Raw genomic sequence first — 22,540 nt, 5'->3', positions numbered from 1 at the left:
ATCTATTTGCATTCTTCTACATGCAGACATCCAGGTAGACCAGCACCATTTTTTGAAGATGCTTTCTTTTTTCCATTGTGTATTTCTGGGTTTTCTTTCTTTCTTTTTTTTTTTTTTTTGGATTTGGTGTTTTCGAGGCAGGGTTTCTCTGTGTAGCCCTGGCTGTCCTGGAACTCACTCTGTAGACCAGGCTGGCCTTGAACTCAGAAATCCACCTGCCTCTGCCTCCCAGAGTGCTGGGATTACAGGTGTGCGCTACCAACGCCCGACTGGAATTATTTTTTTAAAAGCATTCTTGGATTTGGTTTCGAGTATTTTATGTAGCATTCTTTCATCTATGTTCATAGGGGAAATTGTTCTGTAATTCTCTTTCTTTGTTGAGTCTTTGGGTGGTTTAGGTTTCAGGGTGACAGTGGTCTCATTAAATGAAATTGGCAATGTTACTTCTGTTTCTATTTTGTGGAATAGTTTGAGGAGTATTGGCATTAGCTCTTTTTTGAAAGTCTGATAAAATTCTGCACTAAAACCATCTGCCCTGGGATCATTATTTTTTCTTTTCTTTTCTTTCTTTCTTTCTTTCTTTCTTCCTTCCTTCCTTCCTTCCTTCCTTCCTTCCTTCCTTCCTTCCTTCCTTCCTTTCTTTCTTTCTTTCTTTCTTTCTTTCTTTCTTTCTTTCTTTCTTTCTTTCTTTCTTTTTTTTTCTTGAATTGGGAGACTTTTAATGACTGCTTCTATTTCCTTAAAGGTTATGGGATTAATTAGATAGTTTACTTGATTTCCTTTAACTTTGGTAAGTGGTATCTGTTCAGAAAATTATCCATTTCTTTTTGATTATCCAGTTTGGTGGTGTACAGGTTTTTTTTTTCACTTCGCATAGTTTTATTTTTTATTAGATATTTGCTTTATGGTGTACAGGTTTTAAAAGTCCTTACAATTCTCTGGATTTCCCCAGTGTCTCTTGTTATGTTTCCCTTTTGTTTCTGAGTTTTATTAATTTAGATATTCTCTCTCTGCCTTTGAGTTAGTTTGGATAAGGGTTTGTCTGTCTTGATTTTCTCAAAAAACCAGCTCTTGGTTTCATTGATTGTTTCTATTCTCTTTGTTTGTTTTATTGATTTCAGCTCTGAGTGTGAATATTTACTTCCTGCCACCCACTCTTTTTGTGTGCTTCCTTCTTTTTGTTCTAGAGTGTTCAGGTGTGCTGTTAAATTGCTAGTATAAAAGCACTTTTTAAAAAAGATTTATTTATTTATTTAATTTATATAAGTCACTGTAGCTGTCTTCAGACACACTAGAAGAGGGCATCAGATGCCAGTATAGAGCCACCATGTGGTTGCTGGGAATTGACCTCAGGACCTCTGGAAGAGCAGTCAGTGCTCTTAACCTCTGAGCCATCTCTCCAGCCCCCTCTCCCCTTTAATGTATGCACTTAGTGCTATGGGCTTTTTTCTTAGCACTGCTTTCATGATGTCCCATAAGTCTGGGTGTGCTGCATATTCATTTTCATTGAATTCTAGGAAGGCTTTAATTTCTTTCTTTGACCAGCTTTCATTCTGTAGCGAGTTGTTCAGTTTCCATTAGTTTATAGGCTTTCTGTTGTTGCTGAAGTCCAGTTTTAGTCCATAACAGTCTGATAGGATGCAGGGGGTTATTTCAGTTTTTTTGCATCTTTTGAGACTTGCTTTGTGACCTAATATATGGTCAGTTTTGGAGAATGTTCTATGAGGTGCTAGGAAAATGTATATTCTTTTATGTTTGGGTAAAATGTTCTATATATATCTGTTAGGTGCATTTGGTTCATAATGTCTGTTAGCTATAGTATCTCTCAGTTTAGTTTGGGGGTGGGTGACCTGCCCATTGGGGTATTGCAGTCTTCAGTACCATTATGTGAGGATGAATGTATAAACTATGCTGTATGCTGTAGTTGTAAAAGATGTTTCTTTTACAAACGTGGGTCTCCTTGCATTTGGGGCATAGATGCTAAGAATTGAAACATCATCTTGATGGATTTTTTTCCTTTTGAGTATGAAGTGCCATTACCTGTTTCTTAGAATGGCTACACCAGCTTGTTTCTTAGGTTCATTTGCTTGGACAATCTTTTTCCAACCTTTCAATCTGAGGTGGTGTCTCTTTGATCTTGAGTGTGTGTGTGTGTGTGTGTTTCTTGTATGTAACAGAAGGATGGATTCTGTTTTCTTTTCTTTTTTTCTTTTTCTTTTTTTTTTTTTTTTTGGATTTGGTTTTTTCGAGACAGGGTTTCTCTGTTTGGCCCTGGCTGTCCTGTAATTCACTCTGTAGACCAGGCTGGCCTCGAACTCAGAAATCCGCCTGCCTCTGCCTCCCAGAGTGCTGGGATTACAGGTATGTGCCACCACCACCCGGCTGATTCTGTTTTCATATCCATTTTGTGATCTGTGTCTTTTTATTGGGAATTGAATTCATTGATTTTGAGAAATATTAATGACCAATGATTGTTAATTCCTGTTTTCTTATTGGTGTTGATAGTGTGTGTGTGTGTGTGTGTGTGTGTGTGTGTGTGTGTGTTTCCTTTTGTCTTGCAGGTCTGAGGCCATTTTTTTGTGTTTTCATGGATGTAGTTAACCTCCTTTAGTTGGAGTTTTCCTTATAGAACCTTCTGTAGGGCTGAATTTGTAGATAGATATTGTTTAAATTTGTCTTTTTCATGGAATGTCTTGTTTTCTTCATCTATGGTGATTGCACGTTTTGTTGGGTATAGTAGTCTGGGCTGGCATTTGTGGTCTGCCGGGCATCTCTCCTGGCCCTTCTGGCTTATAGAATCTCCATGGAGAAGTCGGTATAATTCTGACAGGTCTCCTTTTACATGTTACCTGCTCTTTTCCCCTTGCAGCTTTTAATATTCTCCCTTTGTTCTGTATGTTTAGTGTTTTGGTTATTATGTGACAGAGGGACTTTCTTTTCTGATAGTCTTGTAGCTCTTTGGGCTTTGTCTAAGGACTCCCAGTTCCCGAGTAATGAATGACACAGAGACGTAGTTATTCACGACGCCTCAGCTTGCCCCGGCTGAGGTTTGACTCACATGAACCCATTTGTGTCATCCTGTGTTTGCCACATGGTTGCTTAGCAACCGCTTCTAATTTCACAAGTCCAGCTTCCTCTGAGTCTGGGCGATAAACCTTTCCATGCCTGACTCTTTCTCAGAGTCCCTCAATCCGCCAGGTGTCTCACCTTCTAGTCTACCTTCTGCTATAGGCTTCTTACTTTGACTAGTCAGAAGGTGCTTAGGCAGGCAAGGAACGAAAGAGACACATCTTCACACAGTGTACAAAAACAGCACTCCAACTCAGTCTATATGGTGCAGTCTGTGTGCTTCTTGTACCTATGATTTTGTTGAAAATATTTTCTGGGCCTTCAAGTTGGGATGATTCTTCTTCCCCTTCTCATTTTCAGTCTTTTCATAGTGACCCAGATTTCCTGGGTGTTTTGTATAGTGGGAATTCTGGAATTTTGGTTCCTTTAAAAAGCACAGAAATGTTATAAGAACACGTTTTCATTTTAATTCCAGGTGTGAAGGCACAGGGCTGCTCTGCCTCAGCTGACTATGATCTGCCTTGTGCGCCTGCACAAGCCTTATTTTGCCAGCTGCAGAGAATTTCAGTGATTGTGTGATGTTGGAATTCTGGGAACTTTTCAGAGGGTCTATAACTGCTGCGGCCCTGAGAACTGGGGTGGGGGTCGGTTGTGGTTTGTTATTAGCTGTGCTCAAGAAACAAGAAAGAAATTTGATCCAGAGCCCTCTCTCTCTCCTTCTCCCCTTCCTTCTATCTAGTGATGGGGGTGAAACTAGGGGCATAACGGGTGGGAGTAAGACGGCCCAGAGAGAAGCTACAGTTCTGTGTCGGGGCTTTATAGATTTAACATTTTCTTTGAGGGATGTATTCATTCCTTCTATCACATCAACAGTGCCCGAGATTCTCTCTTCCATCTCGTGTGTTGTGTAGTGATACTCTGTGTGGCTCCTGTTCTCGTCCGGAAGGCTCGCTCCCAGAGCCCCCTTCTCGTCCCCCGAAGGCTCGCTCCCAGAGCCCCTTCTCGTCCCCCGAAGGCTCGCTCCCAGAGCCCCCTTCTCATCCCCCGAAGGCTCGCTCCCAGAGCGCCCTTCTTGTTCCCCGAAGACTCGCTCCCAGAGCCCCTCAGTCTGTTTTCTCTGTTGCTCTCTTCTATTTTCATGTTTTAAACATTTAGTTTTGTTTCCTTCAACCGTCTGATTCTTCTTGGCTTGCTTTCTTTCCTATTTTTCATTTCCTCCATTTTTTGTTTGTCTTTTCCATGAATTTTTTCGAGACAGCGTTTCTCTGTGTAGCCCTGGTTGTGCTGGAACTATCTCTGTAGACCAGACTGGCCTCAAATTCAGAGATCTGCCTGCATCTGCCTCCTGAGTGGTGGGATTACAGGCGTGCGCCACTATACCACCTGGTTTTCCTCGATTTCTTTAAGGGCTATATTAATTTCCTTTTCACAAAGTTAGATTTTTTTCTTGTGCTTCAGCTGTGTTGGGATATTTAAGGCTCCCTTCAGTCGGGCAGCTGGGCTGTGGTGGCCACTCACTGCCTGGCTGCTCTGGTGGCCTCTCACTGCCTGGCTGGTGGCCGCTCACTGCCTGGCTGGTGACCACTCACTGCCTGGCTGGTGGCCGCTCACTGCCTGGCTGCTCTGGTGGCCGCTCACTGCCTGGCTGCTCTGGTGGCCTCTCACTGCCTGGCTGGTGGCCGCTCACTGCCTGGCTGGTGACCACTCACTGCCTGGCTGGTGGCCGCTCACTGCCTGGCTGCTCTGGTGGCTGCTCACTGCCTGGCTGCTCTGGTGGCCGCTCACTGCCTGGCTGGTGGCCGCTCACTGCCTGGCTGGTGACCACTCACTGCCTGGCTGGTGGCCACTCACTGCCTGGCTGCTCTGGTGGCCGCTCACTGCCTGGCTGCTCTGGTGGCCTCTCACTGCCTGGCTGGTGGCCGCTCACTGCCTGGCTGGTGACCACTCACTGCCTGGCTGGTGGCCGCTCACTGCCTGGCTGCTCTGGTGGCCTCTCACTGCCTGGCTGGTGGCCGCTCACTGCCTGGCTGGTGGCCGCTCACTGCCTGGCTGGTGGCCGCTCACTGCCTGGCTGCTCTGGTGGCCGCTCACTGCCTGGCTGCTCTGGTGGCCGCTCACTGCCTGGCTGCTCTGGTGGCCGCTCACTGCCTGGCTGGTGGCCGCTCACTGCCTGGCTGCTCTGGTGGCCGCTCACTGCCTGGCTGCTCTGGTGGCCGCTCACTGCCTGGCTGCTCTGGTGGCCGCTCACTGCCTGGCTGCTGTGGTGGCCGCTCACTGCCTGGCTGCTGTGGCTTGTGTTCTTATGGTGTCCAGGCATCTGGGCCTGGAGTGCTTATAGGTCTAGGTGCTGATCTCTGATTTTATTTTGTTGCATGGGTTTTTGGTTCCTTATTGTTTTGTCTGGTCCTCTGCTGGTGTGGCCTTTGGTTGAGCAGGGGTCACCACCTGGTCGGGGACTGGAACACAGTGATGAAGAGGGAGGAAGAATTGGGGGTAGGGTGAGGGGACACTGAGGAAGTGGGGGAAGGTTCTAGCTTACCTGGAGTTCTGATTGTTTGTTTGTTTGTTTGTTTTTCCAGACCAAGTTTCTCTGTGTAGGAGTCCTGGCTGTCCTGGAGCTGCTCTGGGGACCAGGCTGGCCTTTGTTGTCATAGTTTTTAGCTGTTTTATTGGATTCTTATACCTCTACCTCCAGCCACAGTATAGGAAATAGCCTCCTCCTCCCCTCCCCCTCCCCCTCCCCCTCCTCCTCCCCCCCCCCTCCTCCTCCTCCTCCTTCTCCTCCTCCTTTAGAGTCCCCCACCCCTCCCTCCTTGGCATTTATCCCTTCTTCAGAATCCCCAGAAATTCTAAATGTAAAATTTTTGCATCTGGCAAAAATCATACCCCTCCTAGAGCATGAGACAATCATAGTTAGCGACTGTGGACAAACTGAGGCATGTTTTAATCCCATGTCCACACCTGGGATTAAAACAAGAACATAGTTACATGACATAACTGAGTTTTTACAGAAAGCAAAACTCTCACTCCAAGTCTGGAACTCAGAGACCCGCCTGCCTCTGCATTCCGAGAGCTGGGATTAAAAGCCACAATACTAGGCCTATGGTAGATATTTTTAAAAAGAATGTATGACATTTACTTTTGTGTTGATAATATCAGACTCAACTGCTTTTTATTGTTTTAGTCTTTTTTGTTTACTTGTTATTTTGAAGTATATTTTTATGTGCATTTTCTGGAGGCCAGGAAAGGGTGTATGATCCTCTGGAACTGGAGTTCCGGTCATGACGAGCCAGCCAGTGTGGGCGCTGGGTGCAAGAGCAGCACACAGACAATCTCCCGGCCCCATTCTGATCCCATGTGTACCTCTGAGAAAGGTCTCACTTTGGAGCTCACACTGGGCTGGACCTCACATCGACCCTGCTCCTTCAGATCCCTGTTTGTTGGGATTACAGGCCTAGCCCACTATGCATGGTTCCCTTGCAGTTTTTTGACACCATTTTCTGATGAATATTTGTACCAACTATTTTATCTCATTTAAAAGGTATTTTGTTTTTAATATTTTAGATTGTAAAAATAGAATATGTGCCCATAAGAACAGAGCACCTTTAAATGAATAATTATAAACCACCCATGGGTGTACATTAACCCATATTCTATTACAAAATGTCCGAAGCCCTGGACTAAGAAAAGAAGAGAGGTGGACTTAACCCGTAGTATTGAGGCTCTAACAGCATGATGTCATCATCTGCACTGCTCTGGGGAGGCTTGGGGAGTGTCCCAGCAATCAGGATGGCATCAGGATGGGAGCAGGAGGAGGAAGAGGTCACACAGAAAACCAATGCAGAAAGACTCAAAAGTCAAGCTTACATGCATGACAGTGCTTGTGCAGGTGTGTAAGAGCAGCACACAGGAAGTGCAGCCTGGAGGATCAGCTCAAAGTTATCCTTGGCTACAGAACTAGCTAGAGATCAGCCTGGTCCATGTGACACCAGGATTCAGTTTTTCTGAAGGTAATTTTCAGAGTAATATATGTCATTGCATTTCTGAGAGCCAAACCTGGGCCTTGGACTTGCTGGGCAAGATTTATTGCTCTGATCTATTCCTCCAGCCCTTGACCTAAATGACTTAAAAATGGAAAAAAAATTATTTATTTATTTATTTATTTATTTTATGTACACTGTTGCTGTCTTCAGACCACCAGAAGAGGGCATCGGAAACCACTACAGATGGTGTGAGCCACCCTGTGCTTGCTGGGACCTCAGGACCTCTGGAAGAGCAGTCAGTGCTCTTTTTTTCTTTATGGACTGCTTCACGAATTTGTGTGTGATCCTGGAGCAGGGGCCATGCTAATCTTCTCTGTATTGTTCCAATTTCAGTATGTGTGCCTCTCTCCAGCCCCCTGGACCAGTTACTTTTTACCAGCTGCCACCTCCTGAAGGTTCTTCCACCTCTTAGATTCTCCTCATTGGGGTCCACACTCCCAACAAACGAGTCCTTCAGAGACAATCTGTAGTTCCAGGGAATGGGTTAAGGCCAATCTGGTGTGAATCATAGCAGGGTCTTTATTCTCGCTGGGGTTGGGGTAGGCAGCATGGGGCAGACAGTTTTGGTGGAAGGGGAGCCTCAAATATCTATCATCTGTGAAGCAAGGCTTTATAGTAAGCAGCAAGTGGGTGGGTGGGGGAGGTGGGTGGGGCAGGGGGGAGGATAAGTGTGCAAACATCTAATTGGGAAGCTACTGTGGTCTTTTAACATAATTGGCTGGTGCTGGGAGTCACATCATAAACTTAACTTCCACTCTCATCTGTATTGGTGGTTGTTAGGCAGGGGTGGCCTTGTAACCTGGGGTGCAGGTTTGTTGGGGGAATGACCTGGAGATGCTGGTCTTGTTGAGGGTGTAACCTGAAGACTCTGGTCTTGTTGGGGATTAGCCTAGAGACTGGAGCTAGGCCCAGGTTTTGTTGGGAGGCAACTTGGAAACTAATGTTAGGTATCACCAGCCTGTTAGTTTAACTGAGTTCAAACTTAGGTCGTGTTCTCTAAAATGGAGTCTGAACTTAAAGCTCTGGGCTTTCAAATCCACATTCAAACAGCAGTAGCACAGTGCAACTCTAACCCAATGAAGAAATAGAACATTAGTAGTCAGGTGTGGTGGCTCAATCCTGTAATCAGGTGACTGAGGCGGTAGGATTGCTACAAATTTTAGGGCACCTTGCCACACAGTGAGCTCTGGGCAAGCCTGAGCTACAATGGGAACCCTGATCATTAAAAACCAAGAGAGAAAGTTGTCGTGCTTCTCAAGCACTCCCTTAGGCTGCAGTCAGAGCTTCTCCCTCTCCTGAGCTAACCACAGCTGACTGTGAGGACCCCGTCCCTTCGAGGCTCTTCTCTGTCCTTCCTTATGTGTGTGGACACACTTCATGTGTGTGGACACCACTTCATGTATGTGGACACCACTTCATGTGTGTGGACACCACTTCATGTGTGTGGACACCAGTTCATGTGTGTGGACACCACTTCATGTGTGTGGACACCACTTCACAACATGACACAGTCTAACTTCGCTTCTCTTTAAAGTTATATATATAAAATTAGTCTAGCTGGAATGTTTACCTCATGAGTGTGTGTAGTGTGTGTGTTTGTGTGCTCATGTTTATATATATGGAGGCCAGAGGTTGCTATCAGGTGTTTTCTATCACACTCCACTTTATTCTTTGAGACAGGGTTGCTCAACTGAACTTGGAACTCGTGGATGCAGCTAGACAGCTGTGCAGCCAGCATCTCCTCACTGCTTCCCTCCAGGTCTCCCTGGCTCCTTCTGTTCTAGGATGATGTCGTCTACCATTCTACCTAGCTCTGCTTGTCTGCTGGTTTTTGTTTTTATAGGAGTTCTGGGATCTGAGCTCAGTTCCTTATCATGCTTGAACCAGGCTATCTCCTCAGCTCCCATGGCTGTGTCGTGTTGCTCCGAGTTAGGAGATTCATTTATATTGACATTTTGGTTTTTGTTTGTTTATTTGTTTGTTCAAGACAGTTTCACTGTGTAGCCCTAGCTGTTCTGAATTTTTCTTGCCAAAAAAATTTGTTTCAAGCTGGGAAGTGCTGGCACACACCTTTAATCCCAGCACTTGGGAAGCAGAGGCAGGTCAGGTGGATCTCTGAGTTTGAGGTCAACCTGGGTTTATCCTACAGATAAACCACTACAGAAGGAGTCTATCCTACAGAGAGCTGTGACAGATAAACAGTGTCTTGAAAAAGTAAAATAAAACTTGACATAATTTCACACTTAAAGTTGGAATTTGGGTATCTAATACTTCCTTCTTTTCTTGCCTTCATTACTATGGCATTTTTAATCACATTATATATATCGCATGCCACAGCAAAATATGGAGGTCAGGGGACAATTCTCAGGAGTCTGTTCTCTCCTTCCACATGTGAGTCCCAGGGATTGAGCCCAGGCTGTCAGAACTGGCAGCACACACCTGCACTTTGCCTATTGAGTCATCCCATTGGCCCTGCTTCCTCATTTGAAGTAGTTGTATAAACTAGTTGTTTTATAAAACATCCCTAACTTTATCTGATTTCCCTTATGGCTACCCTCTGGTTCTTCATTTTTGGTGTTGTGTTCTTTGTGTGTCGTGTCAGGAGAGTACAGCCTCACGGGGCTTAATGCAGCAGATGCAGTGTTCCGGCTTGGCTTGGGTTATCTTGTAGTTCTGCTGTCTAGTTTTTCTTTCTCTGTCACAGTTTTGGCCATCTTGTGTTAGCAACCGTAAAATGGTTTTACATGTGTCTGTGTTTGCATGCGTGCATGAGTGCGTGCGTAGGCCAGAGGATTACCTCACATGTGTGTCCTCAGTTGTCTGCCCTGTCTCATGACTGTTTAGACCGGGCTGGCATGTCTCCCTCTCCCTGGTGCTGGGGTTCTGTGCATGGCCAGCTTCGTGTGCAGAAACCAGACTCACATCCTGGGCTTGTGCGGCAAGCCCTTTGCCAGCTGAGCATCTCCAGCTCAGTAGCTCCTGGTCCAGTCAGTCACTCTCCCCTCGTCATCTCCTTCACAGACCTTTCTTTTTTTTCCTTTTCAGTACACTCCTTGCCTTCTCTCCTGTGGAACATTTGAAGAGCCAACAAAGGTCAAAGTGTCGGGACCACAGCCGTCAAGGCCAAAAGTGGCCCCAAACATGAGGTGCTGGACCGTCCTCCGGCTGGGAAGTTGGGTGGGGGGTAGAGCAGGAGGCAGAGATGACAGAATCGGGAATGCAGAAGGCCAGGAAGAAGAGCGAGGTGGGTGGGTGGAGAGGGTGGGAGGCAGCTGCTGTCTGAAACAGGAGCAAGTCACACTCCTCTGAGACCTTTCGGAGCTGAGGTGGAATGTTGACAAATGGAAGCTTGTGAGGTAAAGCAGGGTTTTCTAAGCCTTTCTTTGAGTGGCAGAGGCGGGATCATCCTGAGCTCCAGGCCAGCCTAGGCTGTATAGTAAGTCTCTTCTCAGAACAGCGAACAAAAGCCCACCGCAAAAAGAGTCAGACTGATATTGATATTCTCTCTCCCCTCCCCCATCTCTCTCTCTCTCTCTCTCTCTCTCTCTCACACACACACACACACACACCTCTTTCTCTCAAACACACTGTCCTTCTCTCCCTCTCTCTCTCTCCTCCTTCTCCTCCTCCTTCTCTGCTCCTTATCCTGCCTTTCTCTATACCCCAAGTTATGGTAGTCCTCCTGCCTTATCAGCTTAACAGCTGAGACTGGTAGTGGACGCCCGTGAGCTCTGGAGGGTGTCTATCTGGAGGGTTTCCAGAGATTCTTAGTGTGGTTCCCATCGTCCTGCCTAGTAACCTTAGCAAGCCAGACCCCTGTCTCTTGTGCTGAAACATCCTGAAGAAGTAAAAACATTGTGTAAGAAGTGTGAGGGTGGAATGAGGTCTGTGTATGGTGGGTGTGTGGTGGATAGCTATGATGCAAATGTGAACATGTGATGTGTGTACATGTGTGAGTGTGCTAAGTCATTCCTGTGTGTGGTGTATGTGAGCGCTGAATGTGTATGTGTGGTAGACGTGTATGTGGTGCTTGTGTGCATGATATTTGTCAGTATGGAATAAGTGTGGCATGTGGTACATGGGTATATATGTTAGTATGTATTTGTGGGGCATGTAAAGATGGTGATGCATGTCATACCTGGGTTAGTGTATGTGGGGTGTGTGTGTGTGTGTGTGATACATGTGGTGCCTGTGTGCAGTATATGTGAATATGGTCCATGTGTGAGTGTGGTACATGATATCTTTATGTGGTATGCATGTGGTATAAGTATGATACTTATATGCATAGTATGTATGTGATGTTTGTGGTGTATGTGTTTTGAATGTCAGTAGGTGGAGTGGAGTGTGTAGAAGTGGTAGTCTCCTTTAAAATAGTTTGAAAGTTAGAGAATCCTTAAGTAAGCCTGAGAATAATTTCCTTATTAGATTTCACCTAAATTCAAGACTTTTGATTTTAAGGTCCACTGAGGAAGGTGAAGATGCACCTTCCCATGCCAAATCAAGAGCTTCTCCATCGGATATGCCTCAAGAATCAACCTTGACAAAGGCTTCAGACTCCTGTATGGAAAAAAATGTATCCATGGATACAAGGCTTTCTGATATGGATTCAAACCTTGGGGGATGGGAAGGTATTCTAGCGACCTGGTCTCCATCAGCCTGGATTGCACAGGCTCAAGTTTCAGAGACCCGGATGGCAAAGGCTCAGGCCTGGGAGGCACAGGCAAGAGTTGCCTTACAACCCAAGCCCAGTCTCACAGAATTATCAACGGTGACAACCCTGAAACAGGAATCCTCACAGTTGGTGACCAAGATAAGTGAGAAAGGCAGTGAAGGCTTTCCTCCCCGGCTCATCTGGTCCAGCAAGGTTGAGTACATCCTGGCTCTCATGGGCTACTTGTTGAAGCCATCCGGACTCTTGCGCTTCATCTCATACTGGATTCACAGAGGAAACTGTAAGTCTGGGAATCAGGACGCATGGACCCAAAAGGGACAACAGGAGTGAAGCCGGTCCCGGCTTCCAGTGCTGACATCTCTGAGATGCTAGAGTGGGACAGAAACCAGGCGTCTGAGCACCATGGTCAGGGGAAGTGAGGTGCAGGGTTTGAGCACAACCCAGTGGGTTGGCCAGGCAGGATGCTAGTGGTTAAGAGCGATGACCAGGCATCTGAGACTCCAAGAAGTAAGGAGGTTGGCCTGTGATGGATGTGGGCTAGGCAGCCCTCCAGCCTGTGGCCCGAGGGAGGCTGCTGTTGGTGAGCAGGCTTCCTAGGTGCATTAAGTACAGGCATTTTGAGCCCAAGGCACTCAGAACCCTTCTGTCTTCTCTCTGCAGGCAGCTTCTTTATAGCGTACATCTTAATGCTGTTGGGCGTTGGGATTCCTCTCCTCTTCTTGGAGATGGCAGTTGGTCAGAGGGCACAGCAGGGCAGCATGGACCTGTGGAAGAGCCTGAGCCCCTGGTTTGGTGGAGTGGGATACAGCATGGTTATGGTGAGTAAACCCCGACTTCACAAGCTGCCCCACAGCTGCCCTTCCCCCTCCTCTGTGGAGAAGACCCCATGACTGTCCTGTCCTGGACCCTGCTCCTCCAGCCCCTCCATCCTTTGTCAGTCCCTTCTCTTTCCCTGTCCCTGGTCTTCCTCCCCAGACGCCTCTCCCTCGGCCTGCAGGTATGCTTCATCACTAACACCTACCTGAACGTGTTCAATTCCTGGATCCTCTTCTACATGAGCCACATATTCTACTTCGTGGTCCCATGGGACCAGTGCCCATTACAGAGGAATTCCAGTAACTTTGGTGAGGAGTGAGAAGTGGAGAGGGAAGGGACTCGGGAAGAGGACGAAAGAGCAAGGAGAGGCATGAAGAGAAAGACAGGAGGGAGGCAGGGAAATGGGGGCTCGCATCTAGCAGGCCTGTCCAAAGCCATGTCCCCCCAGATCCTGAATGTGAACGGGCAACGTCCTACGCGTACTTTTGGTACCGGCAGGCCTTGAAAGCCTCAGACAGAATTGAGGATAGCGGGCAGCCGTCCTTCAGCCTGGGCATGTTCCTCTTTCTGGCCTGCTGTCTCCTCTGCGCTCTCATGGTCAATGGGATCAAGTCCATCGCGAAGGTGAGCTGCACTCGACCCTTGGCATTCTTTTTTTTTTTTTTTTAAAGATTTATTTATTATCATATGTAAGTACACTGTATCTGTCTTCAGGCACCCCAGAGGAGGGCATCAGATCTCATTAAGGATGGTTGTGAGCCACCATGTGGTTGCTGGGATTTGAACTCCTGACCTTCAGAAGAGCAGTCAGTGCTCTTGACCGCTGAGCCATCTCACCAGCCCCAGGCCTTGGCATTCTTGTTGACCTCGTTTCTCCCTCCTGGTCAGTTATCCCTGAAAGCTTCCTGCCTGGCTGATAAAATTCCGAGTCCTCGTCCAACCCCTTAGCTCTCCAAGGCTGAGTCCCTTGAGGAACAGGTGATGCCCTGCCCTCTCTGCACAGGTCCTGTGTGTCTTGATGCTGGTCCCCTATTTCATCATGATCTGCTTCCTCATCCGGACTCTGTCAATGGACGGCTCAGGGTACGGACTTAGACACCTGCTGATCCTCAAGGTGAGGTTCTTCCTTGGTCTCTGAGCTCTGGGAGCAGCACAGCTGCCTGCTGTTGTCCCCTGTACCTCCTCCTTTCTCTCCTCTCGTATAGTTGTCCTTTCCTAAATTGTGATGTCCCTGTTGAACCTGTCTTCTCCTTTTTAGGTGGCAAGCATCTACGACTTAACTATGTGGATCCAAGCAGGGATCCAGGTCTTGTTTGATATCGGCCTGGGCTTTGGCCCCATTGTCTCCTTCTCCTCACACATGCCTGACTTCAACAACTGTCTATCTGATGCCTTCTTCATGGCTCTGTTCAAGATAATCACCTTGTTGATTACCACGCCCTTCCTCTTCTCCATCCTGGGCTTCTGGGCCACTACAACCACACGTCACTGCTGTAAGAAGTAAGGCCAGTCCCTAGCAGGTCTAGCCCTGGCAGCTTCATGACCCATTCACACACCTTACCCTCAGGGAGGCTACAGGTCTGCTTCCTCTTAGCTGAGAACAGAGCCCCTGTCTGACATGAGAAAGCCCCAGAGGCTGTCAACCTGCACCTCAGAGCCGATGTGCTGACAGACGCTAGGACTGTCAGGCATGCAGCGGTCACCCCAACACAGACAACAGAATCTGAGGCCACAGCACCCAGAGCCAGCGTGGCAGTCCATCCTGTGTGTCCCAAACACAGCAGTCTCTGCCCCCGGCAAACCGAAACTCTAAAGGGTTAGAGACCTGAGGAGTCTCTCCTAGCTGGGCCCGTCCGCCAGCTCTGCATCTTATTTTGGTCTTACTGAGACATTCCAATCCCAGGTGCTCGTGGGGTCTATAGTGGTATGTGTGTACATTACATGTGGTAAAATCACTGGTCACACTTTCACCCCAGACATTATTATTACTTTGTGGTGAGATCAAAGTTCCCTCAAGTTGTTCTGCCTTTTGAGACAGGGTCTAACTCTGTAGGCCTGGAATGGGTGGAGCCCAGACTGATCTTCAACCTCTGACTCTCATCTCCCTGACCCCTCAAAGCTTGGTTTATGGCTGCCTGCTATCATTCCCAGTCCTTGTAGTTACTTTTGCTTTTTAAAAATGTATTTATTTATATGCATGTGAGTGTTTTGCCTGCATTGGTGTATGTACACCAGGCGCATGCCTGGTGCTTGTGGAGGTCAAGAGAAGATGTCAGATCCCCTGAAAGGAGTCACCAATGGTTTGGACACTACTATGTGTGTTCTGGGAGCTAAATCTGGGTCCTCTAGAAGAACAGCAACAGCTCTTAATGGCTGATGCATATCTCCGGCCTCCTGGTTATTTTTAAATATGTAGTATACTATGATTAGCTATAAACACCCTACTGTGTGAGAGAGCACCAGACTTTGCTCCTGCTTTTCTACAGTAGTGACAGCTTGTTGCTGCTTATAAAGTGCCCTCAGCCCACCACAGGAGCGTGGGCTGGGTCCTCAGCATGTTTCTCGATTTTACTGCTTTTTCTGCCTCAGAAGGAGAAGGAATGAAGAACTGGGCCTTAAGTCAGCTCTTCACGAGCTTCTGCTGACAATGTGAGCTTAGAGAGTCAGAGGGGCAAGCCTGAGTTGGATTTCTCCATAGTGATCGCAGTCTCCACAAATGACTGTCATTTTCCCCTAAAAGCTGGTTCCCTGGGTGACAGGGAAGTGACAACAGGCTAAAAAAGGTGTCACTTCAGGCCAGCTGGTGAACCAGTGACTTAGCAGGGTTACTCACAGGAGCAGGGTGAAAGATTGATTACCTGAGGAAATAGCTGACTTAGAGGCAGCACTGTGACCATACATGGGTGACACGGTACAGGAGCTGCCTCCAGGAGCCACTCCCTGGCAGTCGTAGGAAGCCTCCTCTCCCCACAGCACGTGTGTGTATGTATAACCTTGGGGAAGGGGCCTTGTGTGTCCTGTGACTTTATGAGCTTTTGTCCCTGAGTCCTATGATTCTCCCTCAGTTCAGGAGGGATCATTTCAGTTGAGGCTTATAGAAATTAGCCACGTGATAACCTGAGCACATCTAGGCACCCAGGTCTGCATGGCGGCTGCTGCTGTCCCTCATAAACCAGAGACTGGTTCCCGAGCCCTGTCAGATACTGCAGTCTACAGCTGCCCCACTTTCTGTGTGGTGCGCTATTGCACTCAGGTGTTCCTACAGGTTTTCCTGTAGACTGAAATTACCCAGGACAGTACAGCCCTGAACACGTCCCTGCTGTGACTAAATTTAACTTTGAGCTGCTTAGGGAATAGAAGTTTTGATTTGATTCAGGGCACTCTTCTCTTTGTAGCCCCATCTGGCTTGGCTCACATCTGTCTTCCCATATAAGTCTGCCATCTGCTAGACGTACAGGTGTCATCATACCCAGCTCTGTCAGGAATGGCCTGTGCTTGTATAGTGCAGATTGCAGTCACCGGGGATCTAGTCACACAGACATATCAGCCATAGCCTGGAGTTTGGAGTCCAAGCATTCAGAGCCTATAGCCGTGCAGGGCAGACTCAGCCTTAGAAGGTGCTGTTGGGCAGGGTCTGCTCAGTGTTCGATCGCTCTAGTGGTTTCATCAGAATTACCCTCTCAGAAGGAAGTGTAAGGCTTCCATCTCTGTTTTACACAGCACTTTACTAGCTGTGGCTGGACCTCTTAATCGTGCATGTCTGAGAAGCATATAGTGGGATATTTGTGTTGTTGGTTTAGCTGTGTGATTATCTCTGTAGTATGTGCTTGGTGTGGGAGCGGGTGTCGTGGCTGAGGATGGAGCATGGAGGACGACTTGGTGGTATCAGTTCTCCCCTCTACCTTCAGGGCGCCAGGGAGCGCAAGGCTTGTGTGGCAAGTCCTTTATCCCCCGAGCCTGCTGGTAATGCAGACAGGGTCTCTCTATGTGGTCCTGGGTGTCCTGGAAATCGTTTTGTTCAAGGCTGGCCTTGAACTCAGAGATCTGCCTGCCTCTGCTTCTCAAGTGCTGGGATCAGAGGTGTGTGCCACCACTATAGGTCCTTGTGTGTGTGTGTGTACTTTTAAAGTCCCCCTTTTTACAAGATATTACATGTGTATAAAAAGTCACGTAAAACCAAGTGTTCAGTGTAGAGCTCTGTGAGGTAACCCACATGAAGAACTGTCCCCCAGGAAATGCTCTATATAGTTTGGTTGCTTCTTTCTTCCTGAGAGTGCGCATGGGGTTGGAAGCCAGAAGAGGATGCCGACTTGCTCCACAGCACTCTGCCTTACTGCCTTGAGACAGGCTTCTCCCTCAACCAGAAGTCTCCATTTAGACTGGCTGTCTAGCAAGTTCTAGGGAGCTAGCTCTCTGCCCCCCTGGTGCTGGGATTACAGGCCTGTGTGGATGAGCAGTATTCCTGGGTGCTGGGAGATGGGACTTGAGGTCCTCCTGCTTACCGAGCAGATGCTCCCACCCGTAGGCCATCTCTCCAGCCACTCTGCATTTTCTCATTGTAACATTTACAATGGGCTTTCTGCCCTTGTTACTGGGCCACTGTAGCCGCAGTTGGTTTTTAGTGTGTATGGTTTTGCCTGCATGGATGTCTGTGTGCCACTTCGGTTTCTGATACCTCTGGAGGCCAGAAGAGGGCAGCAGATCCCCTGGGCCGGTCTCCAGCCCCTGTGAACTTCATCTTCCATCACCTTTTGACTGTTATTCTCCTTTGTTTGCTAATTTTGTTAATTGTTTGTTTCATTGACTTTTGCTCTTGTTTTTAATATTCTCTCCCATGGAGGAGGGCAGTGGGGGGGGGGGGGGAATAGAGAGATGACTCAGCAGCTAAGGCATGTCTGCTGCTGTGCAGAAGACCCAAGCTGGGCTCCCAACACTCGCGTGGCTGCTCACAGGTGCCTGTCACCCCAGCTCCTGGAGATGTGAGTGAGCGCTCTGGTGTCTCTGGGCATCTGCACTACTATACACATGTCCCTGACAATGTGATTTAAAGATAATAAAAATAGAATTCTCTTTTTTAAGTCAAGTGGCCTGCTCACCCTGGGACTTACTATGTAGTCCTGGCTTGCCTCGAACTTAGAAACAAATCTCTTGCCTCTGCCTCTGGCCACCCACACTGACTGCAGTGGTTGGAGCTGAACCCGGGGCCTTGTGTGTGGGATGCAAGTACTCTGCACTGAGATGCACTCCAGCGGCCTTTTCCACTTTACGGTTATATTTATTTTTAGTTTTAAAGATGCTTTTATTTTATTTTATGTGCATGAGTGTTTTACCTCCATGCAGAACTGTGCATGCCTGGTGCCCACAGGGGCCAGAGAGTGTGTCACAGTCCCTGGAGCTGGAGAACAAGTAGTTGAGAGCGGCCATGTGGGTCCTGGGACCTGAAGGCGGGTCTTCTGGGAGAGCAGCCAGTGCTCTTAACTACTGAGCCATCTCTCTAGTCCACTTTTGAAATATTGATTGATTTGTTGGTTGGTTGGTTGTTCTAAGACAGGGTCTCACCATGTAGCCCTGACTGTCCTGGAATTTACTATGTAGACAGAAACTCACTATGTAGACCAGGCTGGGCTCAAACTCATAGAGATCCACCTGCCTCTGCCCACTAAGTGCTGAGAGTCCATCCACCACAATCTCTCTCTCCCTGTCACTGTCCCTCCCTCCTTCCATCTCCCTTTGCCCCCCCCTTCCCCTCTCCCCTCCCCCTCCTTGGCTACCCTGGAACTTGCTCTGTAGTCCCAGACTGGCCTTGAACTCCGAGATCCACCAACTTCTGCCTGCAGAGTGCCGGGATTAAAGATGTGCACACACACCCCTCCCCGGCTTCTTCAGTTATGTGAAGTTGAAAATACCCTCTGTGAGTACACTGTGTTTGCATAATTATATCCCCTCTCCTGCCTCTCTCTCTGCATCCCTGAAAACAAACAACAGACACTGGTGCTATAGCCATTGGCTGCCTGTAGCTCTTCATCTAGGAGTGTGCCTTGTGAACTTTCCTCCATGTTGACATATCTACTGGTGCAGACTTTGCGAGTCTTGTGCAGGCAGCCATATTGTTGACAGTTCATGGGAGCAGCACCCCTACCCTGTCAAGCAGACCCTGTCACACAGAAGTCATCCTGGCCTGCTAGGCTCTCGGAATCTTTCCACACTACTGTTTCCTGAGCCTTAAGGATATTTGTTTCACTAAGTTTCCCTGGCCTTGAAATTGCAATCTTCCTGACTCGGACTTTTCAAGATCTGAGATTACAGGCCTACAGCACTAGACGACTTGGCTTAGTTATGAAATCTTTAACAGCCTAGGATTGAGGTGAGTTACTCTGGATGGGAGCTTTGGAAAGAGGCTTCTTGGAACTAAAGTTTTGGTCTTGGGGATAATCAGAGTCAAAACTCAGGTTTCAAGTCATAGGTGAAGCTACCTTGTGGATACAGCCTGTTAGAAACTTCCACTTTCCTCTTGTTTTGTTCATTTGTTAACCACCCGTGTGCTCATTCCCTGCTGCTCAGGACTGGCTGCAAGCGTCCGCCTCAGCGTGCTGCTGGCGGCACGGTCTTCTCAAGTCAGCTGCTGAGCTTAAGATGGCAATTTCTGCTAGGGATGGCAGCACCCTTTTAATCCCAGCAGAGGCGGGGCCTGGGCCAGGGGCAGGAGCAGAGTTCCCAGAGGGGCAGAGGGGTAGAGACAGGTCTCTGTGAGTTTGAGGCCAGTCTGGTTTTCATAGTGAGTTCTAGGACAGCCAGGAAGAGACACCCTATCTTAAAAAACAAAACAAAAACCCAAAATCAAAAAACAAAAAGGGGTTGATTTAGCTTCTATACCACCATTTATTTATATACTTTTTAAGTATATAATTTAAGACATTAATTAGCTAATGCCTTCACATTTATTCAGTATGTAAGTAGATGGAGACGCCAGAGAATGGCTTCTGATGCCGAGGAGCTAGAGCCACAGGCAGTGGTGAGCCTCCTCCCGTGGGTGCTGGGAAGCAGGTGTGTGTTCCCTGGCGGTGCAGCACACGCTGGTGTCAGCTGCAGACACTTTCTCCAGACCCTGCTTAATAGGTTTATTCTTTTTAAAAAAAAAATTTTTAAAGAATTATTTATTTATGCATATGAGTATACTGTAGCTGTCTTCAGACACACCAGAAGAGGGCATCAAATCCCATGGTTGCAAGCCACCATGTGGTTGCTGGGATTTGAACTCAGGACCTCTGGAAGAGCTGTCAGTGCTCTTAACCACTGAGCCACCTCTCCAGCCCACAGTTTTATTTTCATAAGAAGATTAAAAAATCATTCAGTTTAACTTATTCACTATGAGAATATTTATCCGAATGTGAGTGGCTTGCCCCAGAACATCCTATCCTGCACTGTAGGATGCGGACAGTCTAGGCTTGCACTCACAACGCTTGCTAAGCTCTGTAAGGCTCTGGCCAGGACTGAGAGAGCAGTTCTTTCCATGACACACTTGGGAGCGGCACACATTTCAGTCCTGGGAAGCTGTTCCAGCTCTCTGCAGGGCGGAGCTTAAAAGAAGGTTGACTTTTCCCCTCCCACTCTCAGAAAAGGTCATGAGGACCAAGACCCAGAGTGTCCAGGAAGCCCGAAGCGAATCCCCCCGCACCCCCCCCCCCGGGTCCGCAGGGGCATACTTTCCTGATGGGACTGAGGACGGGCATGCTTGGGGTTCACTGCAGGCTTCCCTTTGCCCAGGCCAGCCATGCCTGCCGGGCTCAAGATGGCTCCCATGGATGCGATGAACAAGGGAAGGCCAGGCCAAAGCCTGACCATTCTGACTCACCTCCTCCTCAGGAACACAGAGAAACTTATGATGCTGATAGCCCAGGGGATCCTGCCTCCTGAGGCGAAGCCCCCCACCCTGAAGGACAACCCGACCACCATCTACAACTCCTGGCTCAGCAGCCTCCCTCCAGGCCTGAGGAGCAGCATCCTCAGCATGGTGCCCGAGTGCAACGCCCAGAAGCAGTTTCTGAAGGTCAGTGAAGACTGCCGGGCAGACGAGATGCTGGGAAGCATGCTCCATACCACAGAAGCCAGCTTTCCTTAACTCCAGAAAGGAATGTCACTCACAGAGCACCCTCTGTGGACTGCAGGGGCGGGGGCCTGTCAGCTCTGCTCTCCTCTTGGACTCGGGGCTTCAGGGAGTTTCTAGAAAAGCAGAGAGAGCACTTTACTCTTCTGTGCATGCAGATTGAGGATAGCCCTCGCTTCCTGTTCCTGATCTTCACTGAGATCATCTCACTATTGCCTGGGTCTGGCTTCTGGACTGTCCTCTTCTTCCTGTTGCTGCTGGGCCTGGGGTTGTGTGCCAATCTCATGTTCATGCTGGGTAACATTTTGACACTTCAGGACACCTTCCCCTTCTGCAGGAGGCAGCCAAGGCTGCTCACAGGTACCTCCACCTATGGCCCTGCTCCCCACAGCTATCGCCAGCCTTGACCTGTCATCTCCCCTTAGCCCCTTCGTCTGCCAGACCTCTGGGATCCTGATACAGATCTAATGCTTCCTCCAGTGTGTGTCTCCATGATGATGTTCCTGTTCGGCCTCATCTTCATCCAGCCTTCAGGCATCTACTACTTTTCACTGTTGAGTGAATACTGGATAGCAGTGCCCGTCATCGTCATCATCCTATGCGAAACCCTCGCGGTAGCCTGGGCCTATGGGGCCAAGAGGTGAAGGGCCAGGCCAGGCCCCCAGAGCATGGATCTTTGAGGGAGGGTTGATGGTTTTCCTGTTGTTTCTAATCTCAAACTAGAGTGACACGAGGGCCCGTAACTACAAGGGCTCTGAGGAATGTTTGTTTATGATACTTTGGTGCGTTTCGTGCACTTTATGACCTCCTAGTGACCGGGGACACTGCACAAACCAGAGGTGGCAGCCTGTGTTCAGGGTCCTTCAAGCTAGTGGTGTAGCTAGATGGCAGCAGCACTGACAGACATGAGAACCATGAATTATACGTGAGGAGAGGAGGAGGCTCAGCTGGTAAGGTCCTTGCTGTGCAAGCATGCAGGTCTGAGTTCTCCCCTCAGAACACACAGAGATGGTCATGGTGGCACCGTTCTAGGCCCTCGTTCTAGCAACCAGGACACCTACTCCTTCTGCAGATGGCCAAGGATGCTCACAGGTACCTCCACCTACGGCCCTGCTCCCTACTGCCTTACCACCAGCCTGGCCTGGGATCTCTCCTCTGCCCTCCGTTTGCCAGACATTTAGGGCCCCGACACATACATGCATGTGTGTGAGCTTATCCGTGTGGGTGTTTCTGTTCTGTGTACAGCAGAGGAGACGGGAGCTGTGAGCAAGAGGGTCCCAGGGACCTGCTAGCCAGGGGTACAGCTTGAGTTCAGAGAGACATGAAGATGTGAAGAGATCAGAGGCTCTGCTGGTGCAGTGTAGGAGTGTGTGGTTTGGACACAGTAGTAAGGAAGGCCTCCTTAAGGGAGGGGCTGTGCTTTAGGTGTAAGTGCTGTGCATGCAGATGTGCATGCGTGACATATCTGTGCAAGCCTTCCTGTGCCTGAGTACCCCAGAGGAAATATCCTGCTGGGAGCTGTTAAGGAACAAGGAATCCAGGGAAGCTGGAATAGAATTAGGAGATTCGAGGGTAGAATATGGGGCTTGGAAACCATGCTGTGACCTAGCTTTGTGTGCAGCGTGTACCAAAAAATACTGGATGGTTTGTAGTAAAGAACACCATTGTCAAATTTAAAAAAAAAAAATTGGAGACAGGGTCTCACTATACATCCCTGGCTGTCCTAGAATTTGCTATGTAGACCAGGCTGGCTTCACATAGAAATCAACCTTCCTCTGCCTCACAAGTGCTAGGATTAAAGGAATGTGCCACCAAAAAATATTTTTTTAAAGAAGG

The 22,540-nt window shown here is 48.3% G+C and overlaps 1 protein-coding gene and 1 non-coding gene across 2 annotated transcripts in view; one reads left to right on the top strand and one right to left on the bottom strand.

The window, feature by feature from the left end:
• Slc6a16 (solute carrier family 6 member 16) overlaps positions 1-22,540 on the top strand; it is a 29,215-nt gene that overhangs the window by 3,869 nt on the left and 2,806 nt on the right. Inside the window, exons 2-11 of the mRNA XM_052163229.1 lie at positions 10,158-10,258; positions 11,571-12,064; positions 12,445-12,602; positions 12,782-12,908; positions 13,049-13,224; positions 13,604-13,714; positions 13,859-14,100; positions 20,464-20,647; positions 20,863-21,064; positions 21,185-21,344. Coding sequence (XP_052019189.1) covers positions 10,254-10,258; positions 11,571-12,064; positions 12,445-12,602; positions 12,782-12,908; positions 13,049-13,224; positions 13,604-13,714; positions 13,859-14,100; positions 20,464-20,647; positions 20,863-21,064; positions 21,185-21,344 — 1,859 coding nt within the window. The 5' untranslated portion in view covers positions 10,158-10,253. The remainder of the gene's footprint in view (positions 1-10,157; positions 10,259-11,570; positions 12,065-12,444; positions 12,603-12,781; positions 12,909-13,048; positions 13,225-13,603; positions 13,715-13,858; positions 14,101-20,463; positions 20,648-20,862; positions 21,065-21,184; positions 21,345-22,540) is intronic.
• LOC127676623 (U6 spliceosomal RNA) lies at positions 7,363-7,467 on the bottom strand. The gene has a single exon (XR_007976077.1). It is a non-coding gene; the product is annotated as a U6 spliceosomal RNA (small nuclear RNA).

This window comes from Apodemus sylvaticus, chromosome 1 (genome assembly GCF_947179515.1).
Source record: "Apodemus sylvaticus chromosome 1, mApoSyl1.1, whole genome shotgun sequence".
NCBI classification, from domain to species: domain Eukaryota; kingdom Metazoa; phylum Chordata; class Mammalia; order Rodentia; family Muridae; genus Apodemus; species Apodemus sylvaticus.
Note: the sequence above shows the minus strand (reverse complement) of the source record. Positions and strands in the feature narration are given on the sequence as shown.